A 25945-nucleotide genomic window follows, 5' to 3' on the forward strand; every position below is an offset into this window, starting at 1 on the left:
AGGATATCACTACATACAGAGCGGGGTACTTAAGTATGTATACCTACCCATTCACGCTAGGCCCTGCAATCCCAACTCAGGGTCCCATAGATCCGGTTATTATCGACTTTTGCCAACGGTACCGAGTGACGCTTGGCCAGAGCTATCCTTGGTTCTGGCGAATCGTTCATTTGATTAGGTTCTTTTCGAGTCAGTTCGAGGGAATGTCTTTCACCCTCAACCATCTGATAAGACTGTATAGTCCTCGACTTTACCACGGTGGCTTGATAAAACTGCAAAGCCGATCCTTGAAATCTCTTTTTTCTAGTATTGATAAGGATAAAGACCAAGGGTGGATGAGCCGGTTTGTCCGGGTCAAGACCTCCGACCTAATTCCTGCTAAATGGATGTCGTTCCCCGAGGAGTGGAACATGAAACGTAAGTACATAATAGGTTTATACCCCGCTTCCTTTTCCTTTTCTCAGTTTTATCTTTATGCTCGATTTAACCCTTTTCTGATGGCGTAGCTACTGCTTGGTTTCCTGGTGGGGTCCCGGACCTTAAAGGTTGGGTCCGAAACTGGCTTCCACTTCCTCTTATTCAGAGCGTTGCTGGCGAGATTTAGCAAAAGGCCGATGGGAGGCCAGAAATCATGGTGAGTTCTTCCGTTTGTTTACTTGTATTTTCTTACTGGAATACTTACTACGATTTTGTGCAGGTCTTGGAGATGTCGTTGCTTTGTGGCCGGCCCCGGGTGGTGAAGAAGAGACCCCGAAACCTTCTAAAGAAAAGAAAAGAAAAAGGGAGCCACCTGCCTACTCCTCGAAGCCCAAGAAAAATGCGGCTCGAAAGTCCAAGGTCGATACGGTGGCCTTATCTCCGGAAATGGCCCAACGCCTTCGGGATCAGGAAGAAAAAGAAGATGACGATTACCTTTTGGTGGCCCGTAAAAGAGGAAACACCGGTGCTTCGAAGTCCGTCGAGCCGGTGATAGTTGATGTGGTTCATTCTAGAGCCGAAGAGATCTCCGAGGGGAGTTCAAACAAAGTCCCCGAGCCATTTAGAAATATAAAGGCACCTTTCCTAGGAGGCCATTTGGGGGACGAGGCTGAGAGGCCCGATCCCGACTCCCTTCAAATTAAAGAGAATGCCCTGAGCGGATCACTTGGGGTAATCAATGTGGATGACTCACCACCTGGTCCCGAGTTCTCCAAGGGGCAAATTCGAGATGCTCAGAATATGAAATCTTCTGAAGTGGGGGCGAGCCACGAAGGGCATGACATCTTCCGAGAATGTCTCGCAGGGATTGAAGATGGCCCCGACCTGGATTCTTCTTTCATTTTTGATGAGGCTCGTCGACTCTTCAAACAAGTGAGTTTTGTGTCCTTAAGAGTTACGCCTGTGCTTTGCTTTTGTTGCTCTAACTTTTCCCGTTTTTTATGAAGGCTGTGATGCTCCACAAAAGGGCATTTTCCAAGTCTCAAGATGATCTTACTCGATGTGAGGCTGAGCTTAAAAAGGTCTCGGAATAGATGGACAATCTTAAAACCCTCTATGCCAAGAAGGAGGAGGAGATCAGCGGTCTTCAAGCTGAATTGGCAAAGGCTTATCAGCAGCGAACTGCGCTTACCGAGGAGGTAACATTCCTTCCCAAGTTTTGTCATGGTCCAACTTGTTCAATCTTCTAACAACATTATTCTGTAGTTTCAACGAAAGGGCGAACTGGTGGAGCAGCTCCGGGAGGAGCTCAAGATAAAGGAGGCCAAAACCCTGGGTTGGAGGCAAAGCATGGACGATCTTGCTTCTGAGAGAGAAGCCCTTCGGGAGCAGCTAGCCTCGCTTGAACGTCAATTTCAAAGTGTGAAGGAGGAGCGCTTGGCTTGAGGCCACAAAATCGAGGAGCTCAAGGTTAATTTTGCTGCTGAGCTGGCTAAGGCCAGATCTAATGGTGAGGCAATTATATCCTCATATTGAGCCGATGCCGAAGAAGCTAATGCCCAGGCCACTCCACTGCGGCCGAAGTTAAGTTATCATGTGCACTCGACCATGCTAGGCGACAGTCCCGGAGGGAAACCCTTGAGGAGGTGCACGCTCGTGGCTTCGATCTTTCAGCTAATATCGAGAAGGCGAAGACCCTGGAAGAGGAGGCTGCTGCTCTGCTTTCTGATGAGGATGATTTAGCCAGTGGTTCCGAGAGTGGAGGAGACAAAGACGAAGTCCCCGAGGATGAGGCTCTCGAAGATGCGGCCCCTGAAGATGTGACCCCGAAGTAGTTTTAGGTTTCTTCATTTCGTTTTTGTGCAGGTGTCCTTCGTGTAATTATCTTCTGTAATCATCTTTTGGAAATATAAGAGGAACGTTTTATCTCATCTTTGACTTGTGCCGGATTGTCTTTATTTACGGAATACTTCGTTTGTATAACTTGAGTGATTGGTCCGAGAATTGGTTTGAGCTTGAGATATAGTTAACCCTTAGATCTTTATCGGTAGATATAATAATCTTCGATTTAAGTTTAGATCGATCTGATGTAAGCTCGGGGTATCGTGACTCTTGAGTTCGGATCGAAATAAGAGTGGAGTCTCGAACTATAAGTTTTTGTCCCTTAAGCCTTTCGAAGTTGGCCCTTGGGCTCTTATATATCGGCCCTTAGGCTCTTTAAGTCAGCCCTTAGGCTCTTTAAGTTGGGCCTATTCGGCCTCTAGAATGGTTATATAGTTTTTTCTTCATTTTGGCTAAAAGACTTAGTAAAAATTTAGTTATGCCTTAACATGTGTTTTTGTACCCGTTGGGTTTTTCGAAGGTTCGACATGTCGGGACCTTGTTTGTGTACTGATAATCGAACACCTCTTGAGGTTTTATCGAGAGCTTACATTATCGAAGCTTTTAAATTATTCGAGGGCTGAAATTATCGAAGCCCGTCATATTTTGCTTTTGCCGAGGGTAGCCTGATTTAACCAGTTTTTACAAAGTGTTTGAAGGCCTTTTTATTAATAGCGAAAGTCGGACGTCTCCAAGCCGCATTATTTAGGCCATAGCCTTTTTTATATGACCGTAGTCTTTAATATGGTCGTAGCCTTCAGGAATGTCGCTTGGACTTGTTACTCGATAACTTTATGAATTTGTTCGAAAAGTTAGTCCTCGAGTATATTGGCCTTGGCCTTTGTTTCGAGGGGATGCCTCTTTGAGGTCTTATGAGTCCGATTTTTTGGTGGCTCTGGTATATTGGCTGTTGATGGCAGTCCCCGAGTATTCGGAGGTGCTTTTATGTTTTGTCTCTTGAGCCGTTTCCCATAGCATTATAAGTGTATAGCTCGTAAAATAGTGGACTTCTTTGAGATAAAAAGCATTTTTGATATTAACAGAATGCGTCTTCAAATAATTGATACATGCGTACATGCTTCACTGTCAGGGCTCGACTATTCTATATGGACACGGTTCATCTGACCGTTTGCCTTTTACAAAGTTTTCCTATCGAGACCTTCTTAAGCGTGAAATATTTTCCTTGAAAACAAAAGAGGGTGATGCCCCCCAGTATTCGAGGTTGATTGAAAAGAAGCCTTGGATAATGTCGATTTTTCCTTAGGTAGCACATGATTGTTGCCTCGTTAAAAACCTTGCTGGTAAAACCCATTTGGACAAAACCCGAGCTAAGGGAAAAAGAGTGCAACGTATGCTTTAAAACCTAAGGCCTACAAGAGCTTCCATCATGCCGAGTTTGTAAGATCTTCTACCGACAGCTCCGAGGATTTGCTGTTGTCCACGATCGTGAAATCTCCGAAAGCCTTAATCTTGTTGGGGATGATTTCGATACCTCGATTTGACACCAGGAAGCCGAGGAGCTTACCTGAGCCAACTCCGAAGGCGCATTTCCTTGGGTAAAGCTTCGCGTCGCATTGCCTCCAAACTTTGAATATTTCCTGCAAATGAATAAAAATGGTCCTCTACGCGCAGGCACTTAACCAGTCATATAATCAATATAGGCTTTCATTGCTTTACCTTTTTTTCCTTTGGACATCCTGCCAACTGGATGTTGGTACGTGGTTTCTCGGACAGATGCCTCTTTTTTGCTTCGTCGGTTTGAACCCGGGATAGGTGCTCAATCGATGCGTTGCGGTTTCCGGTGGAATCCCTGTTATATCTAAAGGGGACAAAGCAAAGCAATCCATATTATCAATAAGAAACTAAATGAGTTTTTTCCTGAGTTCGGGGGTTAACCTCGTTCCCAGGTGTACCTTTTTCTTGGACGGTTGACTTGGCAGCAGCGGACTCTTCGGGAACAACGAAGGTTCGAGGAGTCAGGAATTTCTCTTCTTCGCCTTCGATTACCTGTTGTTTTGATTACGTCGAAGCCGGGAGCTGTTATTGCTATTTAGTCGCCTGCTTACCGTCAGAGCTCGATTTCTCCGAGGCCAAGGGTTCTGGCATCGGCACCACTTCCTCGATTGCAAACATTTCTTTTGCAGTATGCTGCTTCCCGTGGACTGTTTTCACTCCTTCCTCTGTCGGGAATTTCATCATCTGGTGGAGAGTCGAAGGTACTGCCCTCATATTGTGTATCCATGGTCTTCCAAGGAGTGTGTTATACCTCATGTCACCCTCGATGACATGGAACCTGGTGTCTTGTATGGTCCCGGCTACGTTCACTAGAAAGATAATCTCTCCTTTTATTGTTTCGCTTGCCATGTTGAAGCCATTCAGCACCCGGGATGCAGGTATAATCTAATCTTGCATGCCAAGTTGTTCCACGACCCTCGATCTGATTATATTTGCCGAGCTACCTGGATCCACTAAAACACGTTTAACTGAATTTTATTTAAAAGAATAGAGATTACCAGGGCGCCATTGTGATGTTGGGATATGTTTTCTGTTTCCTCGTCGCAGAATGACAGGATGTCCTCGAGCACATAGCTCCGAGTCCGCTTTTCTCTTGTGATCGATACTTTGGTGCGCTTGAATACAGGACGTTGGGGGACATCGACTCCTCCAATGATCATGTGGATTACATGTTGTGGTTCTTCTAGCTCGTTTTTCCTTGCATCTCTCTCCCTGAAGTGGTTCTTGGCACGATCACTTAGAAATTCTCGAAGGTGGCCCTCGTTGAACAATCGAGCCACCTCTTCCCTTAGTTGCCGGCAATCTTCTGTTCTATGGCCGTGCGTACCATGATACTTACACATCAAGTTCGAGTTTCTTTGAGAGGGATCGGTTTGTATGGGCCTCGACCACTTGGTGTCTTTCATTTTTCCAATAGCCGATACGATCCCTGATGCGTCCGCACTAAATTTGTACTCTGATAATCGGGGAGCCTCCATGGGGTCGGTATGTTTATCAAACCCACTTTTACTCATGAGTCCCCGAGAACTTTGCCCTCGATCGTTTCTCCAATCGCTCCGGGGAATGTTACGGCTTGGTCCGCTGTTCCTTCGGTCGGCATATGGTTGATACCTATCCCTGTTTGATCTCGAATCCCTATTCGCGTCCCTTGGGGGCTTGGCCACGAACCTGTTAGGATGAACCGAACCCGAGGGGGCTCCTAATTGGTCGTCCTCAACCCTAATTTTTGACTGGTAATGGTTGTACACATCTGACCACGTCACAGCTGGATACTCGGTCAAGTTCTGCTTTAGTTGTCGAGAAGCAATTGAGCTTCGCTCGTTCAAACCCTGCATGAAGGTCTGCACTGCCCAGTCGTCGGAAATCGGCAACAGTTCCATTCTTTCCATCTGAAACCTGGACACGAACTCCCTTAACATCTCGTCGTTCCTTTGTTTTATTTTGAAGACATCCGACTTTCTCGTGGCCACCTTTATGGCCCCGGCGTGAGCTTTAACGAAGGCGTCTGCTAGCATAGCAAAGAGTTAGGAGCTAAGTTGTGATACCAAATCATAGCTCTTTTTGAGAGTGTTTCCCCAAACGTTTTCAACAATACTGACTCGATTTCATCATCATTCAGGTTGTTTCCTTTTATCCCACAAGTGTATGAAGTAATATGTTCATTAGGGTCGGTTGTCCCGTTATATTTGGGTATATCGGGCATGCGAAATTTCTTAGGAATGGGCATCGGGGCTGCGCTCTGAGGGAACGGTTTTTGTATGAACTTCTTGGCATATAGACCTTTCAATATAGGAGGTGCCCCCGGAATGTGGTCTACACGGGAGCTATAAGTCTCCACCTTCTTGTCGTTATCCTCAATTTTTTTTCTCCAGGCTCGATCCTCTTAGTGAGCTCTTCGAGCATTTTCATAATGGTGGGGCCAGTCCCCGAGCTGTCTCCATTTGGTCCTTCCGGTGTTGGTTCAACACGTCGGTTGTTTTCATGTTCAGCTGCACTCGGGGTCTTATTTTGACTTTGGAGTTGAGCGATGGCGATTTGCTGAGCCTGCAACATCTCAAATATCACTTGGAGGCTAACTCCCCCCTCCCCTGCTCCTGGCGTTCCTTGGTCCCCTGATCGAGCATCTCTGCGTACGCTCTCTTCGGGGTCTGTGCCTAGGCTGGTGTTTATAGCAATATGAGAACCAACATCAACTGGTTCCATGTTTGGCACTTCCCCAGGGTTTATTGGTGGTACACCGACCCCTACGTTGTTGTTCTATACAAGGCCCTCATTGTCATGAACAAGTGTATTTTGTCAGCTAGACATGTTTAGCCTGAAAATCAAGATTCTTGACAAGAAAAAGCGTAAAGATAACGTGTGTAATAAGAAACAGTAAAGAAATAGTCACTATTATCTTTAGCCCCACGCGCCAAACTGTTTACCTCGAAAAATACGAGTAATAATTAAATTTGATTTGTGGTTTTAAAGATACGTGATTTAATTCAATACCAATTAATAATCAAGAAATATGAGGTAAAAATGAAAGAGAAAGGTGAATCAAACCCAATGTCATTCGACAGCAATGACCTCGAGCATAGGGACCTCAAGGTAGGCTTGGTATAATAAGAACAAGTATAAAAGCAAAATAAGAACAATAGAGCCAAAGGACAATGCTGATGAACAGTAGGCAAACAAGGTAGAGAGTATATTCTTTTCTCAGTAAAAGATGGTCTCCCAAATGATTGGGGTTCCCTTTTTATAATAGAGGAACCCTAAATAAGGAATATTTCTATTTACAGTAGGGAATATTCATGTTACAGCTATCTTAACCGCCTAGTTGTACGATCCTATTCCGGAATTTGCGCCATGATCTCAGGGACGTGGCAGGAATCTAGCTTGCTCTGGTACAAATCCATAACGGTACTATTTCGAGGTCGAGCACACTTGACCTCGGTATTCCTCGAACTCCTGCTTCTGGGCATTACGCTCTTTCTTCGAGCTCGAGCCTGGTCCACCGGCTTCGAACTTGACCTCTCCCGGACTTGGACCTAGGGCGGAACCTCGAACTTCTACACCAGGAGCATATGACTTTGACCGTATACAATATTAAAAATTAGATGTATATTCTAAGGATAGGAGGTCTTTCTTGTCCTTTTGGTTGTTTAATTCACATATTACTAATATACAAATTATTATTATTCCACATCCTTTCTTGCATTTATAGTGCGGTTGCACATAAATAAAAAAAGATGGAATTTTGAGAAATTGTTTTTTCTTTTCAGCCACGAAAGTGAAACGGATGGTGTGTGTATATATATATACATGGGCGGATTTAGGGGACGGAAGGGTGTTTACCCGAACCCCTTTCGCCGAAAAATTACACTGTATATGTAAGGCAAAATCTATTTTTTACCTCTATATATTATGTTTTGAATCTCCTTGACACAACCCAAAAGCATAGCTTAGTGGTCAAGGAGGTTCAAAACCTTTGTAAAGTCATTGGTCTATTCCCACTAGCTAGAACCTTTTTAACTTTTTCCTTTTCTTTGAACCCCTTGACGGTAATTCTGTCTCCGCCAAATATATATATATAATATGATATATATATATATATATATATATTATATATATATATTATAATATATGATATACATAATATAAGTGAAATTAGTCTAATCTTTTTGTTTCGTACAGGGTTCAGCGCTATTGCAAATGTCAGAGCCAATCCGAACAAGTGTAAGGGGGAGTGGTAAATATTTGATAGATAAACACAGCAAATATTAGACAAATTAAATACTTTAAGGGTAAATTTGAACATTTTTCGGTCACAAAACTCACACGTGAGTACTTAGAGATAACTCATACTTTTGAAAAGTCATTCACTTGACTTTTTCTTTATTCGTACAAAACATAAAATACAAGGAAGCAAGAAAAGATGAAAAAAACACTTGACATCAAGTGCATAAAAACACCACAAACATAATAAGGGATATAATTTTGTGTGGGGTGTTTCTTTATTTTGGGCTTTAAATTAATATAATTGTACTACTAGAAGCTACAAGTTTTGGAACCTTCGGCGCCATGGCATGCACAACAAACAGCGCAATCACTGCAATCTTTGTCTTCTGTACAAGGCCTATAGCAAGTCAAAACATAATCATCGACTTGTGGGAGTAGTCTTTTCTTGAGTCCTGAAAGATTAGGATCGACATCACGTGCAGCGACTCCTTGCATCTCTGAGAACCACGACAAGTTGACTGAAAGAAATTTACCATTGTAACGATCAAATAAATAATTTCACATTTCAAATGTCATGAATAGATCAAATCAGCATGCATACAAATGAAATATGTATGTGGTCACAATATATAGCTGCATGGACATGAGATGGAGATAACAAAGGAGGAAAGAGACGAATACTAACTAATTGCTGCCATGAGAAAGAAAAGTGAAAAAGTAATTAATCTTAAGCAATGCCATGATAGAGAATGGTACTTCGCGCTTTCACTAAATCTTTTTTCTGTGTGAGCATCTTATAGCTTTCAAAGGCCGTAATTTATAAGCTTCTCCACGAAAGAATTGGGTCAACAACATGTACTATATTAATTTCTTTTAGTTTACTTTATAATTTTTTTTAGGGAGAAATTCAGAAATAGCCAGATTTACAAGTGGTCGTCAAAAATAGCCCAGTTTCAAAAGTAATCGAAATTTAGTCACTTTTCATGTAAAGATAAATCTGAGCGAAAGCACTGTTCAAAACCCGGATAATATGCCAGTATATTATGCTGGAGTTCAAGCATAAGTATACTTGAACTCCAGCATATTATACTGAAGTTCCAGGATAAGTATGCTGGAACTCCAGCATAATGTGATGGAGTTCCAGCATAAGTACACTAGAACTCTAGCATAATTTACTGGAGTTCCAGCAAAGTATACCGGTCCAGTATAATATGTTGGAAGTTCATACACAAGTGCTCCAATCTCCAGTATATTATGCTGGAACTTTCCGTGTGTTGGAATCCCAGCATAATATGCTGGAAGTTCATACACAGGTGCATCGAACTCCAGTATATTATGCTGGACCGGTCTCTGTTGCAGCAAAATAGTGGCTATTTTTCATTGACTTGGTAAATGCTGGCTATTTTCGAATGACCAGTCCAAAAAATGGCTAGACCATACTATTTTTACATTTTTTTTAACTTTAATATTACGTCTAGGCTGGCCAACCTTTTAAATAATGCAATTTACAATTGAATTCCTTTCTCTCTGCATCTCCCAATAAATAATAATTGAAGATGCCCGAAATAACTCTTAGGTCAATTAAGGATAAAATATTGAAATCACATGAATAACTACAAGGTAATGGAATTAATAGAGAAATTCATTGACCTAAATAGAATATTTTCAACGTGACTTGATTCAAGAAGTAAGATTGAGACATTTTGACCAAGAAGTTATGTTCAGTAAATTTTAACTAAAATTATATGTAGTTTTTTTTTTTGCACGTTTTGTATTCATTATTAATTGTCTGATCATATTGTTTTTTGCTTTTTTGCGTTACTCTTTTCATTGGCCAACTTTTGGCCTTAAATTTAAAATATTATTGAGTTACATTTTGAAATAACTTTAATCAAAGATTTGTTTTTATCTCTTGGAAAGCAAAACAAGACTATTATTTCTTGATGTGGGGTAGTGTGTATATGCACATAGATAAACATATACTTTAGAATAAAATTGTAAATGCCAGCAACTATATATGCCATGAATGGTGGATCTTGCTAGTTTGCCACATTCACTAGTAATCAATTATATAAATTTATTATATAAAAATATATATATATATATATATATATATATATATATATATATATATATATATATATATACACACTAGTTTCTGTACACGTGCGTTGCATATGTGTCTCATATAAGTTAAAATAGATTTTTTTAAAACGACATCAATAATATATTAAAGCATGTATGTAATGAGTATTAAATATTTTAAAATGGAAAAATTACAAGCTCAATTTGATAAAGGTCTTTAGTATAGTCCTCAAAATTATCCATATCTGCTTATCATGCTCGAGAGTTTTTACATAATTTTTCGCATTAATACCATTTTTACTTTAAAACTCTTCCAAGAGCTGCAAAAAGAAAAAAATACAATTTGTAAAGTAAATATTGTCATAATAACACGACCTGAAATTAGAGTAGACTTTAAACTTTAAATATCACCGTTGTCTATTGTAGTTACCCATTATAACATGGATAATTTTATATCTAAAAAAAGATACTTGTACAATAAACTTTAATTTGAATATCATCATTTATCTATTGTGGTTACCAGTTCTAACATGGATTATGCTACACCTCAGAAAGAGAAATTTTTTTGTACAATTCCATCAATACTCGTAAGAAGTAACAAAGAAAAATTAATATGAAATATAAAATGCCAGCACTTTATAACTACATAGAAATAGATCTTGAAGAGATAGTGACTCAAAGAAGAATTTAAAACTCTTTTATTTAAAATTTAAAAAAAAGAAAGATAAAAGTGACACTTATGTGAAAATGAGAAGACAGAAGAAGAAACTGCCAACAATCCTCATGTGTTAGTATACATATATTCTTCCTTTTCTTGTTCTCTTTTAGAAAGTGTTTGATAGAATACAAGTTGTTACATAAAGAAAAGAACCACTAATTATTATTTTCGAAGAGGAAGCCATCTTTCTTTGATGCATTTTTGTTTTACTTTACTATACCGGGGCGAAGCTAGGCCATCCACTACGGGTTCGGCTGAACCCAATGTCTTTGGTTTAGATTATGTATTTGTTTTAAGAAATTCATTGAATATGTAAAAAATTATTAATATAAAACCCCGTAACTTAAAATGACTAGGACCCTGAATCCATAAGCTTTAAATCTTGGCTTTGCCTCTGTTACTATATATAAATATTTAGATACCTTATTGTGCACCTTTATAAAATGCTATAAGAATGTGAAAGATTGTGCAAAAAAATTATTACAGTGGAAGATGAAATATACAAACAACCAGTGATAAGTAAGAAAATTAATAATGTTGTAAAGAATGTAAAAAGGTATAGAAAGGTTATTAATATGAAAGATGAAAGAAACAAACTTAAAAGTGTAATTACAGTTATGGACAAAATAAAATTTTAGGAGTAAGATTTAATGGAAGAGCAAAATGGTCATTCAACTTTTAATAAGCATTTTGGTCTTTTAACTGTCACGGCCCTAAAACCGACCCGATCGTGATGGCGCCTATCGTGGAACTAGATCAACCGACACAATTCCCAAATCTAACCATTTTTCTATAACAGTCATTTTTAAGCCATTTATTTAACAAGAAATCTCATAGTGTAAGTTTAAATAACCAGTGAGGAAAAAAAATAACACAAGCCCGACATCGGGGTGTCACAAGTCATGAGCATCAACTAAGGTCTGAATACAATGAATAGTCTGAAAATATACTAAAAACAATCTAAGGAGGATAAGAGGGAGAAAAAGCAGGGCTGCGAACGCCGGGCAGCTACCTTGCTAACTCTGATGAACCTGCCACTGAGTAATCAACACCCGCTACCGGGTCTAGGAATACCTGAATCTGCACACAAGGTGCAGGGAGTAATGTGAGTACGCCAACTTAGTAAGTAATAAAAGTAAATAAAAGCTGAGCAGTAAGAAAGCACATAATTCCACGTCATAACACTACAACAAATACAGTACATTGCTCAAAAACAGTACAAAAACCATTTTTCTCGTAAAACAACTCAGTCTCAGTAAAAACCTTTCCTTTTAAAACATATTTCAATTGTTTCAAACTAGTGATGAAAACAGTGAGAAAAAGGATAGAAACGTAAATAGCCCCTCGGACAAAACATGTACCATCAACCGCCCTTCGGGCAAAATATCAACAGAGCCAGCCCCTCGGGCAAAATATCAACAGAACCAACCCCTGAGACTACTTCACAATCACTCGTAATCACCCCCTCGGGCAAAATATCAACAGAACCAACCCCTGAGACTTCACAATCACCCGTAATCACCCCATCGGGCAACAACATGAATCAACAACATCCCATCGGGCTACATCACATCACTCACACTGGGTACCCGCGCTCATTGGGGTGTACAGACTCCGGAGAGGCTCCTACAGCCCAAGCGCTATAACAAGCCATCTCATGGCATAATCAATCAGGCCCTCGGCCTCACATAACAACAAGCCGCCTCGTGGCATAAATCAATCAAGCCCTCGGCCTCACAATATCATGAATCAGTAACAACCTGTTGCGGCGTGCAGCTCGATCCCATAATATCCTCACAACACAGGCCCTCGGCCTCACTCAGTCAGAAATATCTCAAGCCACTCGAGCAACAGCAAAACAGGAAACTCAGCTCAAAATATCATTTAAAGTATCAAAACGGAGTAAATACGGCTGAGTTATGAAATCAGTAAAATACAGCATGACTAAGTACAGATAATAAGTCAAAATAGTGAGAAATAGTAGTAAAAAGCCCTTAAGGGTCCAAATCAGTTGGCACGAGGCCCAAATATGACATTCAGCCCAAAATATAGTAATACTTTCCAAAACACAATGATATCAAACAGTTTTCAATCAAATGCGCGACTTAACAGACGTACGGGACGGACCAAGTCACAATCCCCAATGGTGCACGATCCCACGCTCGTCATCTAGCGTGTGTGTCACCTCAAAGTAGCATAACGATGTGAAATCTGGGGTTTCATACCCTCAGGACAACATTTACAATTATTACTTACCTCAAACCGAATAAAACTCTAACCCGCGATGCCCTTTCCTCTCGACTCGGCCTCCAATCGCGCCGAATATATTCACAACCAGAACAATACCATCAACATGCGTTAATGGAATGAATCCCACAAGAAAAACTATAAATTAAGCACAAATCCCGAAATCCACTCAAACCCAGCCCCCGGGCCCACGTCTCGAAATCCGACCAAAGTCACAAAACTAGAAAGCCCATTCACTCACGAGTCTATCCATACTAAATTCATCAAAATCCGTCATCAAATGGCCATTCAAATCCGCAAAATCATCTCTCCAATTCTCTTCCGTTTTCACCCCAAATTCCCAATTTAGATGATAAAAATCAAGATGCAATCATGGAATTTAACCAAAAACAAGTGAAGAACACTTACCCCAATCACTTCTCTGAAAATCCCTTCGAAAATCGTCTCATCCCGAGCTCCATAGCTCCAAAAATGCAAAACTGGCCGAAACCCTCGAAATAGAGTACTTTATAATCTGCCGAGGCATTTACCCAATGCTATCGCGGACAAACTAATGTGATAGCGAAGCACAAAATTTCCCAGCCCTTCTTTAACCCTATGCTATCGCGGCCATTCCCTAGCGATCGCGTAGAACAAATTTTTCCAACAGCCTTCTCCAACTTTTCCAGACAGCCTCTAGTATAATGGTCATAACTTTTTGTACAAAACTACAAATTACGATTATTTAAATTTCTGAAAACTAGACATCAAGGGCTACAACTTTCATTTTCGGATCATCTTCAAATTCCTTATAGATTGTGAGATATAAGCTTCTAAAGTCGGATCACTGCAGCAGAGATTTTACTCTATGCGATCGCGGGAAGACTTACGCAATCGCATAGCACAGCTCCATTTTTTCAAATTTTGTCTATGCTAACGCGGCCATATCTATGCTAACACACTGTACACCCCTAAAGCCTAAAACCAACATCTAGAAATGGCCTAGAAATGGTCCGAAACCATCCCGAAACTCACCTGAGGCCCTTGGGACATCAACCAAACATGCCAACACATCCCATAACATCATTCAAAACTTGTTCCAACCTTCGAAACACTCACAACAACATCGAAACATCAAATCACCCTCGGATTCAAGCCTAAGAATTCTAAAACTTCCAAATTCCGCTTTTGATCAAAAAGTCTTTCAAACCTCGTCCGAATGACCTGAAATTTTACATACACATCACAAGACACAGCGGACCTACTCAAATTTCTGGAATTCCATTCCGACCCCTATATCAAAATTTTCACTACCAACCGGAAAACGCCAAAATTCCAATTTCGCCAATTCAAGCCTAAATCTACCACGGACCTCCAAATCACATTCCGGACGCGCTCCCAAGTCCAAAATCAGCTAACGGAGCTAACCAAATCATAAAAATCCAAATGCGAGATCGAATACTACAAAGTCAAAACTCGGTCAAACCTTTCAAATTTAAAGCTTTAAACTGAGAGTTGTTCTTCCAAATCTATTCCGATTATCCCGAAAACCAAAATCGACGATTTACATGAGTCATAATACATCATACGGGGATAGTCATGCCCGAGAATTGGCGAGCGAAGTGCAAATGCTCAAAACGACCGGTCGGGTCGTTACATCCTCCCCTACTTGAACATACGTTTGTCCTCGAACGTGCCTAGAGTTGTTCCACAAGCCAACAAATTGCTGAATAACTTTACTATGCACATACCCGGGGTGATCCCACGTCACCCCGCCTCATACAGGTCTGATAACGCAACATGACTGAAATTTTGCAATCCAACCAAGCCCATGAACCTTAGAACCCAAATTTCCACTTCCGAAATTATCTACAAGATCAGAACCTCACATTTACACACTGAATAAATCTAAACAAGCTGTATCAAACCCTACCTGTAACCCAAGATGTTATCACATGACATACCACATAACTCAAACACTCGTAGCGATAACTTCAAATCACAGCAGTTGCTCAAACAACCCAATACCATTAATAAGCGCGTTATCAATCAAAGCCTCATTCCAACACTTTCATATACTGCCAATGATGAAAGAAACACGCAGAAAGTCATAACCATTTCTCAGATCAACCATTCATGAAGCTCTCTCTCCTTGGGCGATCTCAGTGACCTCATCTCATCCAACACGACTAATCTAGTGACATGACACATCGATACAATCTAGGTCCACAACCGTGTGACCCGCGCACCAATAAGTAACAATCCAAATGTACTCAAATCATGGAAAAATGACTCAAATGAGGGAGCTGTACTGCAAGCTAACTAGTACCACCACCACACAATGCTGAGAACTCATCACACATCGTAGAACCAGAACACACGAATCTAACCGTGGTAGAAAACCATCAAGAACTTTCCAAATCCCATTTGCACAAAACCAAACCATCATGACTGAATCCTTTTAGCTCATCTAAACTACGCATGTCACCACAAACCCAAGAGCATTGCCACGAGACATCTGTAGAAACTCATTACCCTATAAGCACCCAAAGAACTAATCATATCCCTTATCATGCTGATCCGACCTACTACCAAGCTGTCTTATTTATCCCAAGCTTCTTCTGATTTACCTTCGAATTGCTACTTCTCCTTGCCATGATACCGCAGTCCTCAACCCAGACTCACCATACGAGACCCAAGCATAAAACCACACTGTCTAAGGCTCATAAGCCGCTGAATACTCTCTCAAATATCCTCAAGAGCACCACATTCCGAATACTTACCCTGAAGAGACTTCCTACAAATCTAAAGCCATTACCTTCACCTTCCTGATACTGATATGTCGAATCCATAATGATATAGAAATGCGACAAGTCTTGACACCCTCCCATGTAAACCTCAGTTTCTAGCCAAATACACATCCTGAAGATCTCCAATTATTACATATAAATCTTGAATCCATTAGAACCATTCTCAAAAGTCATCCACTCTACTCAGGTTTCCATTAAACTGATCAAATGAACCGAACGACCTGTGCTCCAGCAGCACTCCAACACCCCGGAAAGTAACCCCACCTTAATGCGGCCAAATAATTTCCTGCTCCATGCACATTACATCCTTCACCAATAACAACTCAAGCCATTCCATGATTCTTATACACCCATAAAGCATAACACGACCCCTATCCAAAATTTCCTTTACTCGAGTCATCCTCGATCCCAACCCCTGCAAGCCACAACCGATTCACTAGTATACATCAAATTGAAACCGACACAACACATAATCGTGCAATCAACTAATCAATAGCAGACTCCCCCACTTGGCTCAAAGCCATAGGTCAAAACACACAGAACTCACGATGCCCATACTCCAATACCGCCATAATACCATAGTGAGATTAAACTCAACCCTTCATAAGCTCGTGCAACACAAGCCATTTAGTACTTCAAATCTTCTGCAAATCTCGCTTTCACCCTCGTAACAGTCAAGCCCACTATTTTAAGCAATCCAAATTCAACTTGCAACACATATATTTCACTAGTACAAGAGGTCTTCCAACAAACAACAAAAGGATCACACAACTTCAGAACACTCCGCAGGAGATAACCTACCTGCTTCGCCTCAAACTAACATCTCTTCATACCCTTCCACCGTCATAGACATCGCGCAATCACTAAATCTTCCTGAGTCTGAACTCATATCGTAACATGAAATCTACTCCACTCCCCCAACTAAACAACATGAAAAGATCCTTCACACACCCCTAACTCGGGGCTATACATCCAATCAAGATGGAAATCGAGCACCAAATAGTTCTTTCTACCTTCAAGAAGACCCTTCTCGTCATATTCAAATCATATGAACACATCTCGCAGTCACATCATACTCATCACATAGCCATTCAGTCATCATTTCCACTAGTAGGGACACTACCGAACATATAAATCCAGAAGCACGTGCTCACACTATCAACACCTCAGTGCTCAAGCTACAAGCAGAGCTCGGCCTCAAGTCCTCCAGACTGGCCCAACATCAACTCACAAAAAATCACATCTCACCCCTCGATCAGGGAATCACAAGTCGTCGATGCACGGCTGATACCGAGCGCTCATGCGCACATACAAACGCGTGGAAGGAATTTCAAGAATTACATTTCAAGTTGAATCAATGTCGCACGATAAGAATTCAAGAATGTGAAATTTTCCTAAAGGTTCTGCAACCTCCCGAGGATAAGTACAGACGTCTCCGTACCGATCCGCGAGACTCTACTAAACCTGCTCATGACTCGTGAGACCTATGTAACCTAGCCTCTGATACCAACTTGTCACGACCGTAAAACCGACCCGATCGTGATGGCGCCTATCATGGAACTAGGCCAGCCGACACAAATCCCAAATCTAACCATTTTTCTATAATAGTCATTTTTAAGCCATTTATTTAACAAGAAATCTCATAGTGTAAGTTCAAATAACCAGTGCGGAAGAAAAATAACACAAGCCGGACATCAGGGTGTCACAAGTCATGAGCATCTACTAAGGTCTGATTACAATGAAGAGTATGAAAATATAATAAACACAATCTAAGGAGGATAAGAGGGAGAAAAAGCAGGGCTGCGAATATCGGGCAGCTACCTTGCTAACTCTGATGAACCTGCCACTGAGTAATCAACACCCGCTACCGGATTCAAGAATACTTGAATCTGCACACAAGGTGCAGGGAGTAATGTGAGTACACCAACTCATTAAGTAATAAAAGTAAATGAAAGCTGAGTAGTAAGAAAGCACATAATTCCACGTCATAACACTACAACAAATACAATACATTGCTCAAAAACAGTACAGAAACCATTTTTCTCGTAAAACAACTCAGTTTCAGTAAAAACCTTTCCTTTTAAAACATCTTTCAATAGTTTCAAACGAGTGATGAAAACAATCAGAAAAAGGATATAAACGTAAATAACCCCTCGGGCAAAACATGTACCATCAACCGCCCCTCGGGCAAAATATCAACAGAACCAGCCCCTGGGGGAAAATATCAACAGAACTAGTCCCTCGGGCTACCTCACAATCACTCGTAATCACCCCCTCAGGCAACAACATAAATCAACAACAGCCCCTCGGGATACATCACATCACTCACACTGGGTACCCGCGCTCACTGGGGGTGTACAGACTCCGGAGGGGCTCCTACAGCCCAGCGCTATAACAAGCCATCTTATGGCATAATGAATTAGGCCCTCGGCCTCACATAACAACAAGCCACCTCGTGGCATAAATCAATCAGGCCCTCGGGCTCACAATATCATGAATCGGTAACAACCTGCTACGGCGTGCAGCCCGATCCCATAATATCCTCACAACACAGGCCCTCGGCCTCACTCAGTCAGAAATATCTCAAGCCACTCGGGCAACAGTAAAATAGGAAACTCAGCTCAAAATATCATTTAAAGTATCAAAACGGAGTAAATACGGCTGAGTTATGAAATCAGTAAAATACAGCATGACTGAGTACAGATAATAAGTCAAAACAGTGAGGAATAGTAGTAAAAAGCCCCTAAGGGTCCAAATCAGTTGGCACGAGGCCCAAATATGGCATTCAGCCCAAAACATAGTAATACTTTCCAAAACACAATGATATCAAACAGTTTTCAATCAAATGCGCGACTTAACAGTCGTATGGGACAGACCAAGTCACAATCCCCAATGGTGCACGACCCCACGCTCGTCATCTAGCGTGTACGTCACCTCAAAGTAGCATAGCGATGTGAAATCGGGGTTTCATACCCTCAGGACAACATTTACAATCATTACTTACCTCAAACCGAATAAAACTCTAACCCGCGATGCCCTTGCCTCTCGACTCGGCCTCTAATTGCTCCGAATATATCCATATCCAGAACAATACCATCAACATGCGCTAATGGAATGAATTCCACAAGAAAAACTATTAAATTAAGCACAAATCCCGAAATCCACTCAAACCCGGCCCCCGGGCCCACGTCTTGGAATCCGACAAAAGTTACAAAACTAGAAAGCCCATTCACTCACGAGTCTACCCATACCAAATTCGTCAAAATCCGGCATCAAATAGCCATTCAAATCCCCAAAATCATCTCTCCAATTCTCTTCCATTCTCCCCCCCCCCCCCCCCAAATTTCACCCCAAATTCCCAATTTAGAAGATAAAAATCAAGATGTAATTATGAAATTTAACCAAAAATAAGTGAAGAACACTTACCCCAATCACTTCTCTGAAAATCCCTTCAAAAATTGCCTCAATCCGAGCTCCATAGCTCCAAAATGCAAAAATGGCCGAAACCCTCGAAATAGAGTAATTTATAATCTACCCAGGTATTTACCCGATGCTATCACAGACAAACTAATGCAATAGCGAAGCACAAAATTTCCTAGTCCTTCTTTAACCTTATGCTATCGTGGCCATTCCCTCGCGATCGCGTAGAACAAAAATTTCCAACAGCCTTCTCCAACTCTTCCAGACAGCCTCTAGTATAATGGTCATAATTTTTTGTACAAAATACGAAATTACAGTTAGTTTAACTTTCTGAAAACTATACATCAAGGACTACAACTTTCATTTTTGGATCATCTTCAAATTCCTTATAAATTGTGAGATATAAGCTTCCAAAATCGGATCAGTGCAACAGAGATTTTACTCTATGCGATTGCGGGAAAACTTACGCAATCGCATAGCACAGCTCCATTTTTCCAAATTTTCTCTATGCTAACGCGGCCATATCTATGCTAACGCACTGTACACCCCTGAAGCCAAAAATCAGCAACTAGAAATGGCCTATAAATGGTCCAAAACCACCTCGAAACTCACCCGAGGCCCTCGGGACCTCAACCAAACATGACAACACATCCCATAACATCATTCAAACTTGTTCCAACCTTCGGAACGCTCACAACAACATCGAAACATCAAATCACCCTCGGATTCAAGCCTAAGAATTCTAAAACTTCCAAATTCCACTTTCGATCAAAAAGTCTATCAAACCTCGTCCGAATGACCTGAAATTTTGCACACACGTCACTAATGACACAACGAACCTACTCAAATTTCTGGAATTCCATTCCAACCCCTATATCAAAAGTTCCACTACCAACCGGAAAACACCAAAAATCCAATTACGCCAATTCAAGCCTAAATCTACCACGGACCTCCACATCATATTCCGAACGCGCTCCCAAGTCCAAAATTACCTAACGGAGCTAACCAAATCATAAAAATCCAAATCCGAGATCGAATACTACAAAGTCAAAACTTGGTCAAAACCTTTCAAATTTAAAGCTTCATACTGAGAATTGTTCTTCAAAATCTATTTCGATTATCCTGAAAACCAAAACCGACGATTTACATGAGTCATAATACATCATACGAGGCTAGTCATGCCCGAGAACTGGAGAGCAAAGTGCAAATGCTCAAAACGACCGATCGGGTCGTTACATTAACTTACCTTTGAGGTCTTCACACTTATAATATAGTATGATATATATATATATATATATATATATATATATATATATATATATATATATATATATATATGAACGAAAATACCCAACAAATGTGTGATGGAGTCGTAAATACTTCTCCATACTTAATTAGAGATTTCACGTTTGAGTCCTAGGTATATAGTCTTCTTTGTTAGGTAATGCTTTACCCCTAATGTGGGAGTTCCTTATGTGAATTCAGTATTAGTCGGGCCTCAAAGTGGACAACGGACACCGGATAAGAAATCAAAAAGAATTATTCACTGGATATATATATATATATATATATATATATATATATATATATATATATATATATTGCTGGCTATTATTTTTTGTTGACGGATGAAGTACACAAATAGCCCGTAAAGTGGATGATCTTGAATCTTGTCCCCGCTTACCATGGACAAAATTTCAAGTTTAACAAGTATTGCCTTTCGCTTACCCAAACAGCAAGTGCTTTTAAAATTTGACCTTGAAGTTTAATATATAGGACAAGCGGGAGTCAAAATTAAATACCACCCCAAAATATCATATTTTCATAATGTTTTGCTCTATTGACCTATACAACCAACCCATTTGACACCTGGGCAAAGTGCACAAATAGTTACTTTTAGCCCGAAAATATATTTAACATTTATAATACATTTAAAAATTTCACCCAAACTTTAAAATCCAACAATAATTACTAGAGTTTTTTCACACCTTTATAGGTACAAACCCAGTAACAATTATAGGGGTTCAAACTTTTATAGGTTCAAATTCCATGAGCGGTTATTGGAGTTTGAATCTTCATATTGTTTCTCCCATGATACCTTGTTATGAACTCCAAGAATTGTTTCTGGATTTTATACTAGTAAATGCTCAAAAATTTGGAATCGTTTACGAGTATTGATTGCTAGAGTTGTGTTTTATATTTTTGTCGGTCCAGTGGCTACTTTGCCAATGCATTTGAAAAGCCGGCCAAAGCAGGTTTGCGCCGACTAATTAAGTCTTTTTTCCCCTAAAAGATGACTGTTCAAAAAAAGTACGGAGTAGTTCTTTTTTTTTTTTGATTTTTTTTTTAATTTTCTATGGATTATTAAGTTTCCGCATGAGACAAATAATCTCCTATCACTATGTAAAAATTTAAATAGAAGAAAACGGACTAATTTCAAATGTTAATTTTAGTGTGAAAAATGTCATATAACTAACGGCATACCACATACATATATTGAGGAAACTATATTTTACTACAAGGGATTATCTGTAATAATTATCATCAAGTGGTTTGGTGGGATTGTTGAGACCGATTCACCCATAATCAGAGTCGATTCGAGGTGTGAATAACAAACTTATTTATAAGAAATATTTTACTCGAAATAAAGCTTGAATTAACCGGGGTAATAATTTCAAATACTGAAGGCTCGTTTGATACGAGAATATGAGATAATAATCTCGAGATTAAATTTGAGGTGAGTTTATCTCATATTTGGTTGTAATAAAATCATGGTATAACTAATCTCAAAATTAGTTATCCCGGAATTGTAGTGTTATTTTTATTCCTATAGGAGGGTGGGATAACAATCTCAGAATAACTAATCCCGAAATAACTAAATTTGAAATAAGTTATTTTCCAACCAAACGACCCCAGAATTCCTAAAGTATAAAGAAAAACTGAAATTTTTGCAGCAATTTGGTTGGGAAAAAAAGAAGAAGCAAAAATATATAAAGTACTCCCGCCGTTCACTTTTACTTGGCATGTATATTAAATATAGAATTTCATTTTTACTTGGCACTTTACGCATATCAAGAGAAGACAATTTTTTTTCCTGTTATAACTTATACCCACAGTATTTATTACTCATTTCAAATTATTTTCTCAAATCCAATAAAATATACATCAATTAATATGGATATCATGGTATATTATGCACTTTATTTATTATTTTTTAAAGTAGTCGGCAAAAAGCCAAGAAAAACCATTTGACCACCAAGTCGACGTAGTAATTTTCGCGGGCTGTTATATCAAATACAAAACGAAACTACAAAAGCTCCCGCCAATTTTGAAATGCTATTTATTTATACAACTTTTTACTAGATTTGGCGGGCTTCTTTCTTCATTTGCAGCGAGCAATTAGGGTTTCGTTCGAAGCATTGTTTGAAGCATTTTCATCAATCTAGGGTTGGATTTGGGGAATTTTCTAAAAGGATGAGTGCTGTCAACATTACAAATGTCGCCGTATTGGATAATCCGGCACCGTTCCTCAGCCCATTCCAGTTCGAGATCTCTTATGAGTGCCTCGCTGCGCTTAAAGATGGTAAAACAATTCATTCTTTCATCTCTTAATTACCATTGTTATGTCAAAATGATCGTTTATCAAAAGGTTGAATACATTTGCGCCTTAATTGGATTTTTTTCGTGGTTTTTGCCTTTATGTGTTTTTAATATGTTGTATTTATATTTAATTTAACAAGTGTGATTTAGACATATATATAGCTTGAAGAATTAAAGTAGGAAATAATCATTGGTTGAGCACTCTGAATTAGAGCCTAGGTGTCTTAAGTTTGACTCCTAATTGTGGATGTAGTGTGGGGTTGGATACAATTTTGAGAAAGGAGAAAATGTGGTAAGTAGAGCGAATGGGGTTTTGAAAAATTATTAATGTGCGGATATGGTAAAAATAATTTTTTTTGGTTATATGCAAGCTGTTGAATCCACTTGGCATGAAGAAAATTTGAGTGTAATGGTAAAGGGTCTTCAAAAGTTGCTCAAGGTCACAGGTTAAAATCCCAATTGTGAACATCATTGAATTTTTTTGAATGCCTTTGTATAAGAGAGCTGATGGATTGTGGATTGCAATGGCTGGGAACAACAGTTCTTTCTTAGGTAGAATGATATTAGCGAATTGGTTCTCGAATTAGACAGAAAATAAGAAGAGCCTGTTCAAATCATTATGTATTTATTATGACTTATTATATCGCAAGCTTAGATGGTTTAAGACCATTTATAGGATATCTTGTGCATTTGAGTTATGCATTTGGGTGCATCTCCATTTCACCAGTGAAAATTAAGGTAAGAAAAGACCTGATGTTACATGTGTGTTGGAACTTGGTTCCTGGGAAACAACTCCAATTGATGGAATAACCATATTGAGAATTCTTTAAAATAGTGAACCAAACAGTGTGAGTTACATGAGTTCCTTTGTTAAACTTGTTAATAGTAAAATGTATTCTAAAACCTATTGAAGTTGCTCCTTCATAGAGTAAGAATCTTTGTGTTAGGATACATATGCTGGGTTTTCCGCTGTTACTAGCTAAGCTAGTTTTCTAGAAGAACCTTAGGTACCTTCTGCATGTATGAGCACTAAAGGCAAGGGAATCTAATGAAAAATGAGACAGCTTGCCTGAGAACAGTAAATTAAGAGGTAAAACATTTGAATAAGCATGAGATACAATAAGCAGAGTACCATTGTTCTTTTCTTTTTTTTGTTATTTTCCTTCTTCATTGACTCCATGCTGTTGCAATTTGGAAATAAGAAGTCAACTTCAGAACATGAGTCAGATAATGATCTAAGAAACGTCCAGGGTGATTGATGAAACTCTAAAAAAGGGTTGTGACCTTGGGACTTTAATAGTTTTACCATGGTACTACTGTCTTCATCCTGTGAAATTTATTTTGTTGTTGAACTTTGTTCGTTAGTATATCGGGGATGGAGAATGGATATTACTTGTTTGCAGGAGATTCAGTTTAACTTTAATGATTTTCTCTTTCTGGATCTTCTTCAGCTTATAATGTTGTTCATTGCTGACAGTTTTCTTTAGTCTTTCTAATTGTTATAAGTAGGGATCACCTTATTTCACCAATGCTGACCATTTAAATTTGTTTTAGATTTAGAGTGGAAGATAACTTATGTGGGATCTGCTGAGGATGAGACTTATGACCAACTCCTAGAAAGTGTATTTGTTGGACCTGTAAATGTTGGGAAATATCGTTTTGTGCTTCAGGTAACTATTACTCGCTTTAACCTAGCAATCTCACTTGACTATCATGGGGGATGAATTGAGATTTATGCTGAAACCACTTTGCAGGCTGATCCCCCTGAACCATCCAAAATTCGTGAAGAAGATATTATTGGTGTCACAGTATTGCTATTAACATGCTCTTATGCGGGACAAGAATTTATTCGAGTAGGATATTATGTGAACAATGATTACGATGATGAACAATTAAAAGAGGAACCACCTCAGAAAGTTTTGCTTGATAGGGTCCAGAGGAATATTTTGGCTGATAAACCCCGAGTCACGAAATTCCCCATTAATTTCCATCCAGAAAACAATGACAATGGAGAACAGGTTCCTGCCTCTCCTGACCATGACAATGGAGAACAGGCTCCTGCCTCTCCTGACCGTGCTGCAGAAGTCAATTTTCAAGGAGAAGACCCAAATGCTTCACCCACTAAATGTAATGTACAATGTCCTCAAACCTGAGAAACAAGAAACAAGAAGTTGCTTTGGCTGTCAAAAGTTTTCCTTCAGAGTTTGATATTTTAATGATGTCTTGTACCAATCTGTTAATGGTCTCAAATCTAGATTTCCTGAATGGTATTTTTTAACTTTTGCCTTGAAATGTACACATGAAATGTTGTATCTGCTGGAGTTGTAGCTGAGACAAATCATTCTTAAATTAAATGCTTATTTACAGTCCAGAATTGAATTACATATGGTATTCACGTGCTTTATCTCTGATTATTATACCAGCCACTTCTTCAGTCTCTTATCTGGTGCTCGTCCAAACTTAAATAGGTTGGATGTGTTTTGCAATCATTTAAATTTTAGTAGGTGTAATCCAGAAGAACCTATCCAAATGGCTAGGTATATGAAAGGGAAAGAAGATAAACTGAAGAAAGAAAAGGAAAAGAAAAGAAAAAGGGAGAATATACTTATTCCTTGAATTTCTGGTAGCTAAAGCATTTGTTTGAAGATTTTTTCAAAAATAGGAACTTCAACTCCTCAAATTTCTATAACATAGAGAAAGCTATGAAGGAAAGAAACTGTGTAGAATGCAATTTAACCATGATAATGGCAACATCTCAGAATTCTAAATATCAATTGTAGGGAAACAAAAGATTCCAACCCTCAAATGCCAAGGAAATTATTCCTTTACTCCTGGATCTAGAGGCAGTGAGAAGTAGGAAAGAGAGGTTTCGGTAGAACTAAAAGACCAGAAGAACTAATTATGGATGTGGATGGTTTAATTAATTATAAAGATTAAAAAATGAAAAAGCTGTGCGGAAACAAAGATAAGTACCAATGTGGAAAGGCTTCAGAAAGTTATTTAGATTTTAAAGAATAACCATCCTTAATCTTTACACACTTCTAAATCAATC

General features: G+C 39.4%; 1 protein-coding gene and 1 long non-coding RNA gene across 2 annotated transcripts; one reads left to right on the plus strand and one right to left on the minus strand.

Moving 5' to 3' along the window:
- On the minus strand, window positions 8090–8820 carry LOC109236153. The gene is made up of 2 exons (XR_002069456.1): window positions 8720–8820; window positions 8090–8552 (listed from the first exon to the last, which is right to left on the minus strand). It is a non-coding gene; the product is annotated as an uncharacterized LOC109236153 (long non-coding RNA).
- On the plus strand, window positions 22641–25277 carry LOC109235206 (probable histone chaperone ASF1A). Its single transcript, XM_019401216.1, has 3 exons — window positions 22641–22876; window positions 24448–24563; window positions 24648–25277. Exons 1-3 carry the CDS (start codon window positions 22768–22770, stop codon window positions 25044–25046), a joined length of 624 nt encoding a protein of 207 aa, XP_019256761.1. The 5' UTR covers window positions 22641–22767; the 3' UTR covers window positions 25047–25277.

This window comes from Nicotiana attenuata, chromosome 12, assembly GCF_001879085.1.
Source record: "Nicotiana attenuata strain UT chromosome 12, NIATTr2, whole genome shotgun sequence".
In the NCBI taxonomy this organism is placed as follows: Eukaryota; Viridiplantae; Streptophyta; class Magnoliopsida; order Solanales; family Solanaceae; genus Nicotiana; species Nicotiana attenuata.